The sequence below is a fragment of the Phocoena sinus genome, chromosome 5, assembly GCF_008692025.1.
Source record: "Phocoena sinus isolate mPhoSin1 chromosome 5, mPhoSin1.pri, whole genome shotgun sequence".
NCBI classification, from domain to species: domain Eukaryota; kingdom Metazoa; phylum Chordata; class Mammalia; order Artiodactyla; family Phocoenidae; genus Phocoena; species Phocoena sinus.
In genome coordinates this window covers 38,284,850-38,303,416 of record NC_045767.1, presented here as the reverse complement: position 1 = coordinate 38,303,416, position 18,567 = coordinate 38,284,850, and the positions used below count along the sequence as shown (strand labels likewise).

The 18,567-nt window shown below is 47.4% G+C and overlaps 1 protein-coding gene across 1 annotated transcript in view; it reads left to right on the top strand.

The window, feature by feature from the left end:
• Positions 1-18,567, top strand: part of SLC2A9 (solute carrier family 2 member 9) — a 176,017-nt gene that overhangs the window by 81,476 nt on the left and 75,974 nt on the right. The window contains 1 exon segment of the mRNA XM_032631748.1: positions 15,946-16,133. Within this exon segment, the coding sequence (XP_032487639.1) occupies positions 15,946-16,133 (188 nt within the window).

Below are 18,567 nucleotides of genomic sequence, written 5' to 3'. Positions count from 1 at the left end.
TACCAACTGAAGGAAGCCCTGGGGTGGTCAGCCCCTCCCAGGCCCTGCTCTTGCCTAGAGGCTTACGGCCACACTGTGTCCACCTGGAGACACCAAAGAGAGAAGGGGGCCATTTAGTGCCCTGGGCTCACACTTGCCAACTAGAAAGATGGCACCATCTCCTGGACCCAGCAGAGGGACGTGGCAGAAGAAGGAGATGCAGTCCCTATGAGGTCTTATCTCTGCCCCCCAACAGCACAGTCACCTGCTCCTGGAAGACCAGGGCCCGCCCCTGTTGTCACTCTGCCTTCACTTTTACGGTGTAGCGATGAGTGACCTCTGAGCATCTCCCCACTTTGCCCCTGGACGAGCTGTCTCCCAGGGCTCTGCATTGCCTGGCTGAAGAGCCCGCTGATGGGACAGGCTGCAGAGCAAAGGACCAGCAGTCCAGGGAGACAGGCACCTTCCTACAAAACACCCAGGGGTCCACAGCAGCGGCAAAACACAGCTCAGAAACCACCGTGTGAAAGCCCCAAGCTCCCAGAGCACAAAGGCACATCTTCATTCCAAAGAGCGAGAGACTGAGAGTTAACCACTTGCACTCACTTTATTTTTTTTGTTTTTTAATTTCTTGCATAGATTACTTTTTAAATTTTTCATGCAATTTTTTGAAGGTTACACTCCATTAAAAATTATTACAAAATACTGGCTCTATTCCCTGTGTTGTGCAGTACATCCCTGTAGCCTATCTTACACCTGATAGTTTGTACTCACCCTCTCCCACCCCTTTAAGGCCCCTCCCCCACTGGTAACCACTAGCTTGTTGTCTATATCTGTGAATCTGCTTCTTTTCTGCTTTATTCACTAGTCTGTTGTACTTTTTAGATTCCACATATAAGTGAGATCATATAGTATTTGTCTTTGTCTGACTTATTTCACTTAGCATAATACCCGCCAAGTCCATCCGTGTTTCTGCAAATGGCAAAATTTCAGTCTTTTCTATGGCCGAGTAGTATTCCATTGTATGTATATAGCACATCTTCCTTATCTATTCATCTGTCGATGGACACGTAGGTTGCTTCCATACCTTGACTATCGTAAATAATGCTGCTAGGAACATTGGGGTGCATGTATCTTTTCGAATTAGGGTTTTTGTTTTTCTTCGGATATATACCCAGGAGTGGGATTGCTGGGTCATATGGTAGTTTTAGTTTTTTGAGAAACCTCCATATGATTTTCCACAATGGCTACGCCAATTTACATTCCCACCAACAGTGTACGAGGGTACCCTTTTTTCCACGCCTTTGCCAACATTTGTTATTTTACACTCACTTTAAATTTAGAGAATCACAGAGGGTTCCAGGAAAGCAAAGGATGTTTTCTACGTTGTGCCTGTGGTCGGTGCCATCCTTGTGCAGCCCCCGGGTCTGCTGGGGGTCCCCGTGCCCCTCAGTGCCGGGAGGAATTGCCTATCCCCTCAATTCCACAGCATGAGGATGTTCAAAGGCTTCTTCAAGTGTCTCTGAAGTCCTGAGCATTTCTGGGCTTCGAGCTGTCTTGGGCACCAGCATTCCTGCATGCTGCCCTGTCTTACAGCCTAATAACCCCAACTTGAACTTCAGCACCTACTTTGGTTTCCTCAAACGGCACAGCAGCCGTCACGCCCACAGGATCACTGGAGGGTTTCCGGAGGGGCGCGCTACCCAAGGTGCCCGACTTCCTGCCTCTCACCAGCCTCTGTTTTCCCCTCTTATCTCTGCTCGCCCGCTCTGCCTGCTCAGAGGGCCCCTGAGCTCCAATTTCTTCTTCTTCTAGTGTGTGGAACAGCTTCCCTCTCTTCTGAAGCTGGAGCCAGCCGCCATGCAAACGTTCAGCAAACCCTCCTACTCTAGGCACTTATCAAAATATTTTTCTCAGTGAAGACAGTTCTTTCCATGAAAGACATGCTGGTGTCAGCCGTTAAGTTTACACACTTTTCTTTCCTTCTTTATACCGGTAACATCACTGCTTCTATTTGATGCTCCCAGGCTCTTTGGAAGCCATAGTATGTGGACTCCAAAGAAGGAGCCCAGCCTCTGGGGTTCCAGTCTCTGCTTCTCCACACGATAGCCCTGTGAGCCCAGGAAAGTTGCCCATCGTCTCAGATGAGGCTCAGTTTTCTCATCTGTGAAATGGGAACAGCACAAATGCCTATCTCCAGGGACCGGAAGGATGATGAAATAAGATCATGGATGTGAGAATAATTTGCAGTGTGCAAAAACACTGTAGCAACAACGGCTGTGGTCATTATAAGCATGTGGCCAAAACAGTCAGTCAACAAACACTTGTTTTTTATCAGGTAGGTCCTTGTCCAGGAAGGGAAGGAAACAACTGCCCATACAGGCCATGAGCATCCTGGACACAGCCGAGAACTTGGGGTCATGCAGAGAGGTCCTGGGCCTTGGGAAGACCTTCCATGTCATCTTGTCATACCAGACCTGTCTCAAAGGGCTGTGGAGAGGCCAGGAGATGGACGTCTCGTTGAAGATGCTTGTCCTTCCTTCTTGCCCAGCTTATTCCTACTTATGCCAGGAGGCTCAGTGCAGCCCACTGAGGGGTTCTGAATTCAGTGTCTGGGCTGCCAACTGTCAGTCGGGGTCCTCTAAGAAGCAGACACCAGGTGGACCAGTGGGCAGGAACTTATTGGCATAAGTGCATGTGAAGGGAATGTGGAGGGATCAGGGGAGGTAGAGAGATCATAGGCATGGGACCAGCCCAACCCCCGGTGGAGAAGAGAGGGACAGGGCTTGGGCAGAAGGGTCTAGGTGCTGCACAGGACAGGGAAGGTTCGGCAAGGCCCTGACACGTCCTCCAGCCAAGGTCAGCCCCAGAGGAGCCCTGTGTGTGTCCCAGGAGCAAGGCCACCTTAGTTGCCTGGCTGTGTTCCGCCAGTGGCTGTGAGCTGCCCCCCAAAGCCTGGCCTGGACACCCGGGGTGAGGGATTACAGAGCCCAGGGGCTGTGGCCCTTGGTCAGGTCTAGCCCTGTAGTTGGGGGTCTGTGAACACGTCCTCCTGCCGCCACTGTGTGGTAGGCCACACGCCTCTAGAACAGTGCACTCAGAGGAGGAGTGAGACAGAGTGACGTCTTCCCTGGGGTCCCAAGGTGGTCAGGGTGGCCCCTGTACTAGTCAGCGCTCTCCAGAGAAACAGAGCCAATATGGGGTGTGTGTGTGTGTGTGTGTGTGTGTGTGTGTGTGTGTGTGTGTGTGTGTGTAGAGGGGGAGAGAGAGAGATTTAGTTTGAGAAATTGGCACATTTGGCGCTGGAGACCCAGGGAAGACCTGATGCTGCATCTCGAGTCTGGAGGCCATCTGGTGGCAGTGTTCCCTCTTCCTCAGGGACCTTAGTCATTACTTCTTAAGGCCTTCACCTGATTGGGTGAGGCCCACCCACATTCCAGAGAACCATCTGTTTTACTCAAAGTCTACTGATGTAAATGTCACCCTCAGCTAAACTGGTGTTTGACCAAATATCTGCTTTCTGTGGCCCAGCCAAGTTGACACACAACACTGACCGTCTCAGCCCTACCCCATCCCTCACTCCCCTAGTCATCTCACGCTGGTACTGGTGACACAGTAGAGTCACCTGCTGTTTATGTCACTCTCCCTGGCAGGGACCGCATCTCCTTGAGTGCTGAGCATCACACCCCCTACCTTCCCCCTTCCCCGGCATCCAACATAGACTTCCACTTAGCTGCGTGCCGAATAGATAAGAAAAAAAATCAAGGACTTGAATGCATGGTCCAAACTGTTGAAGAGCATTCACCTGTGAAAGTCATTAAAAATAGTGAGTCTCACCAAATTCCTGGGCAGGGAGAAGGCAGCTTGGCCTCTCCTTCCCACAGCCGAGCAACTCAACCCAGAGGAGTTTGGCATTCACCGTCCCTGCCACCTGACCATCCATGGAGCAGGGGCTCAAATGCCAGGGCCCCTGACTCCCAGAGGGAGATTCTTGCCAGTTACCTGTCACCTCACGTCTCACGGGGCCCTAATGCTGAGGGTTCTACAAAAATCACCCCATTTTCTAGGAGGGGGCAGCAGAAGACATTTACCCACTCTCGGGACTCAGAGATGAAGAATTCATGAATGTGCTTGGTGGGCACAGAACACATCCCCAAACAGATCCCCAGATATCCCAAAACTCGTTCTTCGTACACTGGGTATTTAATGAAATAGCAACAATGTCCTTTTAAATATTTTATGAGCCACAGAGCTTCCTGCCGGAAGCAGTGGAATAAAAACTTTCAAGTTCCAGACCTGGGCTACGGGACTTATCAGCTTTGCCTGGGCGGTCTGCCAGGGAGATGCAGCTAGGAATGATCGGCCGTGGGACTCCTGGAACAGCAGGTGCATCCTCTGAACATCCTTGCTAATTATTTCTTGGGTATCAGTCTTGTCAAGCCCTTATAGACAGCAAGCACCAAGAGAGACCCCAGAATCCAGTGTTACACCCTTGCTGGCATCAGGAGCCCTGGTCCTGCTGTGCTGCTTCTCTGGGCTGTGGTTTCCCCACCTGTGTAGTCAGGACGGACGAGTTAATTTCTATAGGCTGGTCCAGCTGCAGGCTCCGTGGTCAGGATCTGGCACATTGGGGCAGGATCTCGGGTTGCGCCCAGGGCTCCTGGAAAACAGGCACCCAGGGTCTGCTACCACTCATGGGCTCACACTACAGGGTGGTCACAAATGCCATTGCTGGAGTGTCCTGTTCCCACCCAAGGGGCAGTGAGATGGCACTAAATAAAATGGGCTCAAAATGGTTTCTATCATATGAGTTTCTATCGTGTGCTAGTGTGGGAGGGAGAATAATGATGCCCCCACCTCCAGAAGGTGTCCACATCCTCTACTTCCTAGAAACTATGAACGGGTTAAGTTACGTGGCAAAGGAATTAAGAATGCAGGTGGAATGAAGGTTGCTAGTTGACTGACTTTGAGATGCAGAGATTATCCTGGGTTATCCATGTGGGCCCAGTGTAATCACAAGGATGCTTATAAGTGGAAAAGTAAGGCAGAAGAGAGAGAGCCTGCAGACAGCTGTATGGGAAGGTTTTGGCCCAAGGTTGCGCAGGCTTTGAAGATGGAGGAAGGGGCCATGAGTCAAGGAAAGCAGGCAGCCTCAGCCAGAAAAGGCAAGGCTCCCCTAGAGCCTCCAGAAGGAACTCAGCCCTGACAACACCTTGCTTGCGGTCTAGTGAGACCCTTTTCAGATTCTGACCCCCAGAACTGTAAGATGATACTTTGCATTGTGTTAAGCCCCCAAGTTTTAAATTTGTGGTAATTTGTTACAGCAGCCATGGGAAACTAACAGAGGTATGTATACTGCAGCCATTGCCTTAAGCCTCACCCAAAAAAAAGGCCTACAAAGTTTCTACTCCTTATTATACAGATGAGGAGACTAAGACTCAGAGAGATTCAGGGAGATGACGTCATGGTCCCTGAGCAGGTCGATACACTGGTCAATGTCACCCTCAGGACACAGGAATAATAGGAATAAAATTTCAGACAGAGAGGCGTGGAATGCAGGACCTGTTGCCAAGGTGCTGGGGCAGAGGAGCAGGCTGGGTCCCCCAGGGTCACCACTCAGGCTCGAGCCCCGAGTCCTCCCTCCTCGCTGAATCCACAGGCAGCCCATCTCCGCCGCAGAGCAGATGCTAGAGCTGCTGGCACGAATGTGGCGGGTGTCATCGCCAGGGGGGACGCAAGAGCCTCTGTCTCTGAGACTGAGCAGGAGCTGCCACCGCTCACGGTGCCAGAGGTTCAACCAGATGCAGAAGAAAGTCTTTTTCCTCCTGTCTTCGGTGCACATCAGTGCCTCTTATGGGGGGACTCTAACAGGAGTGGGCTAGCACGGAGTCCTGGGAATGTGGTCTGCGGGCTTCTAGCCCCAGGGACCCAGGAGAGATTCTAAAAGTGTGATTTGGGACTGAGTCCCAGTGGGCAGGATCTGACTCAACTAGTAAATGGTGGGATGCTCCCGGCACATGTCACCCTCGGGCCTTTGCACCTGCTGCTCTGCCTGGAAGGCTCTTCCCCCAGGTATCTGCCTGGCCCCGCGCCCTCACTTCACTGAGTTCTCTGCTGCAGTGGCATCTCTTCAGAAACATCTTCCCAATTACAGTAGCTCAAACAGCATCCTCCTCTCTTCACTATCACTCACCCTGATTTAGTTTTCTTCTTTTACTGGAACTTTATCAGCTACCGGAACTTACATAGTTCTATGTTAATTTGTTTAGCATCTGTCTCCTCTACTCCAGTGAAAGCTCCCTGAGGGCAGAGACTTTTCCTGTTTTATTCTTTGCAGAGAACACCAGCACTTAGACCAGAGCCTGGCACGTAGTAAGTGCTCATTAAACAGTTGTTGAAAGAATGAACGAAACCAGAGTACAGAGTATACCTCACAGCACAGTGTGTCCTCTGGTCTCCAGAGCACACTGCTTCTCGAAGCTCTGTGCTTCACACTTGGAGTTGTTCATGGCAATTGGACAGGAGGCTTAGTTGCCCTGGAAACATGGAAGAGAAGGAGGCTAAGAGGAGGAGACAGGAGTGAGGGACCTGTAGGATGCAGACCAGCCATTTTTAGCAGGGAGATGTTTCAGAGAATTTGGACTTTCTGATGTTTTTGCCTTGATAGTTTCTACCTCTGCCCTGGAGAGGTCTTCCTCAGGGTAGACGTTTTGCAGGTTAAAGCAAAGCATGTGTATATATACGAAGTCACCCCATTTCGAGACTCCTTGCTGTCACTCGCGGTGGCAGGGAAGGCTGTGCAGGCAGGGATGTCTGATCGTGTGCGAGAGGGAAGGAACCGGACGTGGAATATCGTGGAAGTATTCAGGATAGGCTCCAGTTCAAAGTGAAGCTGTTGTCAGACATGGAGACTGTTGCATGACCTGAAGGCTGCCCTTCCCCAAGGTCAAATCTCAAGCACTTGAGATTAGGGCTCACAGAGAGCTAGCTTTTGGTATATTGTAGGTGCTCAATAAACGTGTGTTGAATAAATGGACAAATACACGAGCCCTGCTTAAAACACAGGTGCACAGGTGGAAGGCGTCCTAACTCTGTGCAGTGGCCCAAGAGAAGGGAGGAGAGGGCCTGTCACGTGCTAAGGACCTGCGGCACCCGGGCCCATCCCAGTGGCTCGCCCGTTACACCGTTCCTCAACTAAGAGATCTGCGTTCTCACCCCCACTTTACAGGTGAGAAAATAGAGGCTCAGGGAGGTTGGTGCAACCTGCTAAGGGTCACTCAGTTGGTAAGTGGTGGGGCTGGTTCTTGAACCTAAGCTTGCCTGACTTTTTGTTTATAAAACCACAGAATCTGGGTCATACATTGTTGACCAAAAAGCATGAGGGCAAAGTTTGGCTCAAATGGAACGCGTCTGGAGGAGAGTAGCTCAGCTCAGCTTAGACCTTCCTCCAGCCTCAGGAAACAGAAAGAAGCCAAAGCTGACGCACCGCCTTCATTTTGCAGACTGAGACCCAGAGGGGTGAGCGCCTTGCCTGAGGCCCCAGGCAAGTCAGTGGCTGAGCAGCGTCCGGGCCCTTTCTCCTGGCCCACGTCCACTGTACTCTCATCGCCCCCTCCCATCCCCAAAGGCGCAGGAGATGAGCTTCGGGCCAAGTTCAGGGGAGGACCAGCCTGCATTTGACGGTGACCCCAGTGATTCTAACCTGCTAGACAACCATGATCACCCTGCCACTAGCTTTTTGCTCCCATATCAGTGGTTTATTGGAGCAAGAGTGGCCATAACTTTTACAGTCCCTTGTATTTGGCATATGGGAGAGTAAGTACCACAAAGCTGTGAGGGAACCTGGACACATGGTCCTTATCGTAGGGATGAAGAAGCTGGAGGTTAAAGGTCAAATGGCCTTGCCACACCACACCCTAGAGGCTTCTTTTTTTCTCTTTTTATTACGTGTTAGCCACTCCATCTTCTACTTTATAGGAGTCAAGGAAAAAATTGAGGCAGCTTATAAGCAAGTGAGCGCATGTGTGTGCACGTGTGTGTGTGTGTGTGTGTGTGTGTGTGTGTGTGTGTGTTACAGATGAAACTCAGGGCCCTGGAAGGAGAAGGAAGAACCCCTACCAGGTTGCACAGAGCTATGTTGAGGTAGCACACCATGGAGGTTAAGAGCTCAGATTTTCTGAGCCAAGCTGCTGGGGTTCATACTCCTTCATTGCCATTTCCTGGTTATGTGCAGCCTTTATCTTGGAGCTTTTCTCTGTGGCACTAACCTCACTGGATTGTTTTGAACCTTTAAATGATTTGGTTCACACAGAAGGCTTAGAACAGTGCCTGGAAATCGCCTACATCGCGGGAAGAATTTCTGTTGTTTTTCTAGGAGGAGGAACCAAATTAGTCTCTGAGCGTCCTGGCAGCCAGGGCAAGAAAGGCACTGGGGCGTCCACAGGCTCTCCCTTTAGGAGACGCAGATCAGTTTCTCAGGAGAGAGAGACTTTACTTACACACGACTCGAAAAACCGTTTATTACAAGGGACCCTTCAGAGGGGGGTCTTGGGACTCATAATAGAGCCTTGAACTAAAGTTAAAGCAATTGAAAATGATATTTTTCTATGCTTTCTTTTTTTATACAGACCCTCTGTAGGAGCTGAAGGTGCAAGTCTGAAGTGCAGCTTAGAGAAGCCCATTGTAATAGAGTCTGCATTGTGAGTAAACTAGGTCACCACTCATTCGATGCCCACTTATTTATGGAGTTTTTACTGTGTACCAGGTACCGTGCTAAGCCTGAAGGATAAAATATGGAGCAAAACCGGACAGGACCCCTGGTCCTGAAGCAAGCAGTCAGTGAGAGAGCCCGACAGGAGCCAGGCAAACCTCAGGACTAGTGTGAGATTGCCCCAGGCCAGGAGCTACAAAGGGAGGAGTGTGGAGCTCCTTTGGGATGATTAGAGGGAGATCAGGGAGAGATTCCTGGAAGAGGTGGCAATTGAGCTGGGGTGAAAAGATGTGTTGACATGAACTAGGTGAAGGGAGACAGGGCAGGAATCCATCCACAGTCGCAGGGTTGATCATAAACCAGTGAATACCTGTGGCTGGGTGAGACAGACACTGACCTGGGAGGAAGCCCATTTTTGCTGTCATTTGCTTTCCTGTTTGTTTGTTTTTAACAAGTATTTCCACTATTTCTACCTCCAAAAGCTACTTCTAATAGCTATCGTTCACCGGGGATAATTCACCTATTATACACCGTGTCAGTTGATTCTTACAAGTACCTTCTGACACACAGAGCAGCCTTCCATGAATGCTGGTTAGTCTTGTTGGTGTTGATATTAACTCCAGTTCCTTACAGAAGGCAACTGAGGTTTTAGCTGCCAAGTGACTTTCCAGGTTATATAGGGAGGGAATCTGCTGTAGCCCAGCTCTCTCTCACTCCAATGTGAGCCTTTGGTCCCATTGCCATTTTTCCCATTTCAAAGCCACAGATTGTTTCGACCAGTTGATCCTATATGCATGGGTTTATTTCTAGGCTCTTTGTTCTATTCCATTGGTCTGTATGTCTGTCTTTATGCCAGTACCATACTATTTAGATTACAATAGCTTTTTAATTTGATATAATCCCACTTGTCTAATTTTGCTTTTGGTGTCATATCCAAAAAATCCTTGCCAAAACCAATGTTATGTAGTTTTTCCCCTCCATTTTCTTTTAGGAGTATTTACAGTTCCAGGTCTTATGTTTATATCTTTATTCCATTTTGAGTGAAGATCGGTTGGCCATATATGCAGCGGTTTATTTCTGGGCTCTTTATTCCGTTTCATTAGTCTATTGTCTGTCTTTGTGTCAGTACAATACTGTTTTAATTACTTTAGCTTTGTAATATATTTTGAAATCAGGAAGTGTGATGCCTCCAGTTTTGTTTTTTTCCTCAGGATTGTTTTGGCTATTCATGGTCTTTTGTGGTTACATATGAATTATAGGATTATTTTTTTCTATCTCTGTAAAATATGCCAATGGGATTTTGATAGGGATTTCATTGAATCTGTAGATCCCTTTGGGTAGTATGGACATTTTAACAACATCAAGTCTTCTAATCCATGATCATGGAATATCTTTCCATTCATTTGTGTCTTTCATTAATGTTTTTTCAGTGTAAAAGCCTTTCACTTCCTTTGTTAAGTTTATTCCTAAGTATTTTACTCTTTTTGATACTTGCAAATGGGATTGTTTTCCTAATTTCCTTTTTAAGTAATTCATTGTCAGTGTGTCGAAGCACAGCTGATTTTTGTATGTTGATTTTGTATCCTGCAACTTTACTGAATCGACTTTTTAGTTCTAACAGTTTTTGGTGAAGTCTTTAGGATTTTCTATATATAAGGTCATGTTGTCTGCAAACAAGGACATTTTACTTCTTCCTTTCTGATTTCAATGACTTGTATTTCTTTTTCTCACTTAACTGCTCTGGTGAGGGCTTCTGAATAGAAGTGGTTGAGAGTCACATCCTTTCCTTCTTCCAACTCTTAGAGGAAAAGCTTTCAGTTTTTCACCATTGAGTATGATGTTAGCTATGGGCTAAAGTATCTACAACAAATAGTGTTGGGAAAACTGGATCACTGTATGTGAAAGAATGTTAGACCCTTATTGTACACCATACACAAAAATCAACTCCAGACGAAGCAAACACTTAAACGTAAGGCCTGAAAATATAAAATTCCTAGAAGAAAACGGGGAAATTTTCACAACATTGGTCTTGATAATGATTTTCTTGAATTTGACACCAAAAACACAGGAAACAAAAGCAAAAATAGACAAGTGGAACTATATTAAACTAAAAAGCTTCTTCAATGCAAAGGTAATAATCAAGAGATTATTATAATAATAATAATAATACATGAATGAGAGAATGAGAGAAAAGATTAGCAAACCATATATCTGATAAGGGGTTAATCTCCAAAATAAATAAGGAACTTCTACATCTCTATAGCAAAAACAAACAAACAAACCAAGAAAATGAGTAATCTGATTTTTCAAAGGGGAAAAGGACATGAATAGACATTTCTCCAAAGAAGACATGCAAATGGCGTATGTATATATATGTAGTTCAATGTCACTAATCATCAGGAAAATGCAGATCAGAACCACAATGAGACATCACCTTACACCTGTCAGGATGGCTATTAACAAAAGACAACAAGTATTGGTGAGGAAGTGGAGAAGTTGGAAACCTTCACCCTCGCACACGGTTGGTTGGCATGCAAAATGGGGTAGTTGCTGCAGGAGACAGTTTGGAGGTTGCTCAAAAAATGAAAGCTAGAACTACCGTATGGTCCAGCAATTCCACTTCTGGAATTTCATCCAAAAGAATCGAAATCAAGATCTCAAAGCGGTATTAGCACCCCTATTCCTATTAGCACCGCAGCACTGTTTACAATAACCGAGACGTGTAGACAACCTAAATGTTCATTGTTGGATGGATGGGTCAGGAAAATGTGGTGTATACATACAATGGAATATTATTCAGCGTTACAAAAGAAGGAAATCCTGTAATATGTGACAACATGGATGAACCTGGAGGACATTAGGCTAAGAGAAATCGGCCAGTCACAGAAGGACAGATACTGCATGATCTCACTTACATGAGAGATCTAAAGGAGTCAAATTCATAGAATCCAACTGTGGAATAGTGATTGCCAGGGACCGGGGTGCCGGGAAGGGGGGTGGGAAGTTACTATCAATGAGCACAAAGTTTCAGTTATGCAAGATGAACAAGCTTGGGTGATACCAGGAGGCCTGCTGTCTGTAACTGCCTCCCATCACCATCCTCTGAGCTAGGCTTGCATCACCCCTGTGGGCAGAGGCAGTGCAGCAGTGGAAATGCCGGCTCTCCTGTGTGACACAGGCACATCACGTCATCCCACTGAGCCTTGGTTTCTCCATCTGTTAAATGGCAGGGGTTTTCTGAGGCTCCTGCAGACCCCGCATCCATCACTGTTTGCCTGGAGTGGCAGTGAGTTACATTCTGACTCCCACTTGAGAGAACTCCTTCGAGCAGAAACCGCGCCTTTTTCTTTCCTTAGCGCAGTAGACCTCTGCACCCGCTGTACATCACAAGCTCTCAGAAGCCGCAGGTTAATTGAAATGAACTGAATTTGCTTCCGGTAGCTTCTCAGCTCCGCAGTTTCTTTTCGTCATCCTTTGAGGTGTGCGCAAAGAAAGGTCAGACAGATGCAGGTTGGAAAGTTGACTGTCTCCCTTTCGACCTGGGATCTCCGGCGTATTTCCTAATTTCCTGAGGCTCAGGGGACCAAACCACACTAGGAATCGCAGCAAAGTCTGTAAGACACCCAGCCCAGAGTCTGGCACACATTAGGCACACAATAAATGTTAGACTCCTCAGGCCGGCCAGGTGTCCTGAGTCCCCTTGAATAAAGGCGAGTCTTTAACTGGTACAAGATCTGGTTACATAACGGGTCCCTTTCGCAGCCCGGGAGTTGACTGTGCCTCCCAGAGGGGTTTCTTTCCACTTGGGAAATGCAAATTCTCATTCTTTTTTCAAGTTCTCTGGAACACAGCCAGGAATATGAATGAGGTGTGAGTCCGGAAGCCAGGGCGAGGTGGGAGGCTGAGCCGGAGGGGAGGCCCTGGGGTAGATGGGATGAGCTATTGCAATGGCTTGGAGATTCAAGCCGACGGACTCCTCTGGGATGGTTGTGTTCCATAGAAAATGACTTTTTGAAATGGCTCGTAGACGACCAGTTGCTAAAGCCCTTTCTTCTCTCTCGACAGACAGCTAGTTACGACTGCATGTGTCTGTCGGTCCCACTGCTTCCCCCTCCACCCCACAGATGCCGCGCCCCAGTCTCCCATAGAACCTGCATGATTCTGGGGTTCTACACTTGCTTTAGAGAGCTTGTCCGTCTTCCTGTTTAATGCCTGGGTTCCTCCCACAACATTTCTGACAGGTGGTCATCAGGCCTCTCCTTGCTTACCTCCAGGGATGGGGAACTCACAGCTCAAGAGACCGCCCAGCCCACCCCTGAACACATCAATCAGACAGTTCTTTCTTGTGACGACCTGACATCCGATGCATCACAGCTGCTGCCCTGGGTCCTTGTCTGGCTCAGGGCCAAGGAGAACAAGACCAACCCCACCCACATCCAGGCCTCTCCCCCCAGAGCACCCTCTCCTCTGGACTAAACATTAGCAAATATGAGTAGGGTCCAGTTACGTTTATGAAACATAGTTTGAGCACCTGCTGCATACCAGGCCCTGAATAAGACCCAGCCTCTGGTATGACAGGTCATAAGCCTCACACCAGCATAAGCGCCTGCCCAGAGCTGGTAGGATTCTGGTGATGATAGGGCAGTGGTGGCGGCCATTCACTGGCTGCAGGACAACCCCAACACCACGCCACATGCTCTGTTCCCCCAGCATGGTTTCCTGCCCCTCTGAGGTGGGAGAGCCAACGTCAGGACACTGGTCCACAAGACACCTCCCGGCTCCACATAATATCAAATGGCAAAAATCTCCCAGAGATTTCCCATCTCAACACCAACACCCAGCTTCACTCAACGACCAGCAAGTTATAGTGCTGGACATCCTATGCCAAACAACTAGCAACACAGGAACACAGCCCCACCCATTAGCAGAGAGGCTGCCTAAAATCATAATAAGGCCACAGACACCACAAATCACACCACCAGACGTGGACCTGCCCACCAGAAAGACAAGATCCAGCCTCATCCACCAGAACACAGGCACTAGTCCCCTCCACCAGGAAGCCTACACAACCCACTGAACCAACTTTAGCCACTGGGGACAGACACCAAAAACAACGGGAACTATGAACCTGCAGCCTGCGAAAAGGAGACCCCAAACACAGTAAGATAAGCAAAATGAGAAGACAGAAAAACACACAGCAGATGAAGGAGCAAGATAAAAACCCACCAGACCTAACAAATGAAGAGGAAATAGGCAGTCTACCTGAAAAAGATTTCAGAATAATGATAGTAAAGATGATCCAAAATCTTGGAAATAGAATAGAGAAAATGCAAGAAACATTTAACAAGGTCCTAGAAGACCTAAAGATGAAACAAGCAACAATGAACAACACAATAAATGAAATTAAAAATACTCTAGAAGGAATCAGTAGCAGAATAACTGAGGCAGAAGAACGGGTAAGTGACCTGGAAGATAAAATAGTGGAAATAACAACTCTAGAGCAGAATAAAGAAAAAAGATTGAAAAGAACAGAGGACAGTCTCAGAGACCTCCGGGACCACTATGAGAATAGCATTTCCTGGGCTTCAAAGATGAGATGCATGCCCCTGAAGCTAAGAGCTGGAGCCTGTCGACTAACCAACCTCCTCACAGCCCAGAAGCCAAGTCCTTTCCTGAAGGGAGCCTGAGTGGCGCACCCTCATGTCTGCTAGGCCAGTCGCATGAGATACTCTTCGTCACCCATTCAGGGGAACCACAGAAGGAGGGGTGTGGGACAAGTAGAAGCAAACTTTTTATGAACATAAATACAACAGGAAAGTTAAGTGGATGATTTAAAAGAAGAAGGAGAACAGAACTTTTAAGAGGAAGAAGAGAGATTTTTGCTCCAGGAAACACTAAAAGTTGAACACTGAATTTAGCTGAGAGTTTCCTGGCAGCCAAGGTGAAAAGGAAAAAAAAAGAAGGTCTAAAGTTCTCCTTATTTTATATGGAAAGCATGTATGTCAGGGAGGAGAGATAAATATTTTCTTGCCTTAATACTCTAGGATTAGTTTGTCACGTGAATGTTGCATTTTTGAACTTTGAGAAATACTATGGTTTAGTGCATGCTGCAGAAACATTACTCATTCCGCTGTTTCTTCCACTTACCCTTAATAAATGCTAGGAAAAATATTAAATTACAGCTTACAAAAGAGACATTCTGAGACAGTTTTCAATATACTCCTGGGCTTGCTTCTTGGAGAATCTGGAGAAATTTAACAGCTTTTTTTTTTTTTTCCTACCTAAGAAGAGCAATTTCACATGGCCTGTGATGCAGAGCAGTGTTTCTAGGGATGATGCCCATTGTGTCTGGAATGGAATGTCCACAGGAGCCGTCACCATAGCCACCATCCCTGTAGGAGGATGAATATCTAAGTGCCGAATATTTAAATCCATGTTCTAAAAGCATCTCCCCTGATCTGATTATTGTGATCTCAGGGGTCTAATCAGACAGCCCACATTTGTGCATATATCCATGGAAGTTTACACAATTAAGGGCTTGGTAAAAAAAAAGAAAAAAAGAAAAAAAAATGACAGGTTCCCTGAAGCTGGAAATTTGCAGTGTTCAGTCTGGGAAAGGCCTGAGTCACATGGGTGAGCTTGAATCCTGGGAAGGTTAGCTCTTTGAGAATATTCCAACCCAGGTTTCTGTGTTTCAGAGGGGCTTGTGGAAAGGACCCTGGAGGTCATTTAGTTCAATCCTCCTTCTGAAGATAGACTCGACTCCTGGACATCCTGAGCAAGTGGCAATCTGACCTCTGTCTGGATGTCTCCTATGAGGATGAGCACACAGGGCCGGGCAAACAGGAGGGGCTCAGTTACATTCATGAAGCCAGGGTTTAGCATGTGTTCCATCACCCAGTCATTACAGGAGCCATGCGAGGCACGGGGCACTGCTCATCTACCCAGTGGTAGAGACGGGCTTTGAACCCTGGGCATGCTCTGCTTTGCTGTGGGGTCGATCAGGAGACACTGGTTCTCTCTTGGCTCTTCTCCTGGCCAGCTCAGTGACCTTGGGCAAGTCATTGCATCTCTCAGGGCCTCTGTTTTCCAACTTTTAAACAAAGACTTGGTGCTCCGTGGTTTCAAAGATCCCTGCCAGCTGCATCCCTGACAAGGAGTGTGTCTTGGTTGGACCAACCATCCCTGTGGGACCCAGCATCAGACACAACGGACATCCTAATCCCACTGAAATCTGTGCTTGTCCCTGTTGGCAGCCTTCCAGACATTCCTGGGCAAAGAGGATGTCTCCCGAGAGGTGGAGGAGGTCCTGGCGGAGAGCCGCGAGCAGAGGAACAGCCGTCTGGTGTCCGTGCTGGAGCTGCTCAGGAGTCCCTCTGTCCGCTGGCAGGTCATCACTGTGGTCATCACCATGGCCTGTTACCAGCTCTGTGGCCTCAATGCGGTGAGCACTCCTGCACAAACGGAGGAACCAGAGGGAGGCAGGGGAGAGGGGCGGTTCAGGGCCTGGACGCCCAAGTCCCAGCCCCAGCTCTGTGCCATTGGGCAACCACATAACCTGATCTTCAGTTTCTGCATCTGTAAAATGGACTAACGTAATACTGAAAGAAATAATCCATGCAAGGTGTTCAATAAAGCAGCTAGCCCAGAATTACCCCTTAATAAAGGCTGCCTATCAGTATAATTACTTATCCTTAGAAATACTTAAAAGTCATATTTCTTAATAAAATGGGTATTAGGAAGTCATAAGTGAGCAACACTGAGATGATTTAAGTAAAAGTACCCTTGGCTGGGCTGGCTTCAGTGCACAACTTGGCCTGAGAAAACCTCAAGGCTTTAAAGGAAAAGTTTCTTGGGGCCTGAGTTGACGTGGGCAGGGAAACCGGAGGAGGGAGTCTTGCATGGGGTTCCCTAACCCTCTGATGGACAAAGCCGCCCCTTCTCTCTTGGGGGCTCCAGAAGTTAGAATTCAGGAGTTTGAGGCCTAGGAGGCACACTTAGGACTATTATTATTTTTGTCCCTTCTGGAAAAGAGTGGGTTGCCTCCAGGGGTGGTGAGTTCCCCATTCATGAAAGTGTGCAAGCCAGCTGGCCAGCCACTTGGCAGGGATGCATAGAGGAGATTCTTGTACCGAAGCATCCAGACTACCTCTGAGGTCACTTACGTAGCTCAGGACAAGTGTGGCTAGGCCTAGAGGGAGGGAGAAGGGAACTTCTGAAGAGGTCTGGGTAAAATAACTGCCCTGTGTGTATGAGCCTGGCATACAAAAGTCAGCAGGGAGGGTGTTTGTGGGTATGTAAGGGAGGTGACCTGAAAGGGGAGTAATTCCTGTCCGGAGAGGGAAGATGACAGCACAGGAAGTCACAACCACAGTGCTCTGCCTCATTTCATCAACTCTTAATTCTTTTTTTGGAAACAGTGGGATGAAATGAAATCATCTCCCTACTTATTTGTTTAACCTTGGTCTGGTCAGCAGAATGAGGGAGCACCTGGGTTAACAGAGTGACCTTGGATTAGTCCTGTCGTTTCCTCCTCTTTGTAAGACTAAGGTCATGCTAGACAGTCTCAAATGCACCCTGCCTGTTCTGAGAAAGCAGAGAGAGAATGTATCCACTCTTTAAAGTTAGCATGTGGAGTCATAAAACCACATATGGAATCTGTATTTAACGAGGCATTTAGATTGAGAACCATGACATTTCTAAACAGAATTCTCTCCTCCGCGGGGACATAATTTTCCAATTTACATACCCTGTATAACGTTATAAATTCCCCTCGGGTGCACCTATAAGCCCCACTGCATAAGCATAGATGGAAAAAAAAGTCTCTCCGCTCCCAGAGCCAGCAGTGCTGAGATCTCAGCCACCCGCCTCACGTTGACTGTGTTCCATCTCTTTTCTTATCGTTGTGAGAACACTTAGCATGAGACCTTCCCTCTTAACAAACGTCCAAGTGCACAACACAGTACTGTTAACTCTAGGCACCATATTGCGCGGATCTCCAGAGCTTGTTCATCTTGCTTTACTGAAACCTTACACCTGTTGATTAGCAACACCCAGTTTTCCCTCTACCAGCCGCTGGCAACTGCAATTCGACTCTCTGCTTCTATGAGTTTGACTATTTTAGATACCTCGTATCAGTGGAATCGTGCAGTATTTGTCCTCTGTGACTGGCTCATTTCACTTAGCATAATGTCCTCCAGATTCAGCCACGGTGTCACAAAATGCAAGATTTCTTTTTTTTTTAAGGCCGATTAATATTGCATTAAATGTATATACTACACTTTCTACATCCACCCATCCATCAACAAACATTTAGGTTATTTCCATATCTTGGCTATTGTGACTATTGCTGCATTGAACATAGGAGTGCTAACATCTCTTCAAGATCCTGCTTTCAACTCTTTGGGATAAAAACCCAAGAGTGGAGTTGCTGGATCTTATGGTAACTCTATTTTTAGCTTTTTGAGGAACCACCATACTGTTTTCCATTGTGGCTGCACCAGTTGACATTCCCACCAAGAGTGCACTAGACTAGGCTCCCAAGTTCTCCACATCTTCACCAGCACTTGGTGGTGGTAGTAGTAGTAGCCATCCTAACAGGCGTGACGTGATCTCTTGTTGTTTTGATTTGCATTTCTCTGGTGATTAATGATGTTGAGACTCTTTTCATATGCCTGTTGGCTATTTGTATGTTTTCTTTGGAGAAATGTCTATTCAAGTCTTTTGCCCACTTGTTAACAGGGTTTTTTAGAAGCTTTGGGGGGGGAGGGGATTTTGTTATTGTCATTTTGCTTTGTTTTTATTTTTTTTGCTATCGAAATGTAGGAGTTCCTTATATATTTTGGATATTAGCCCCTTATCGGGTATATATGGTTTGC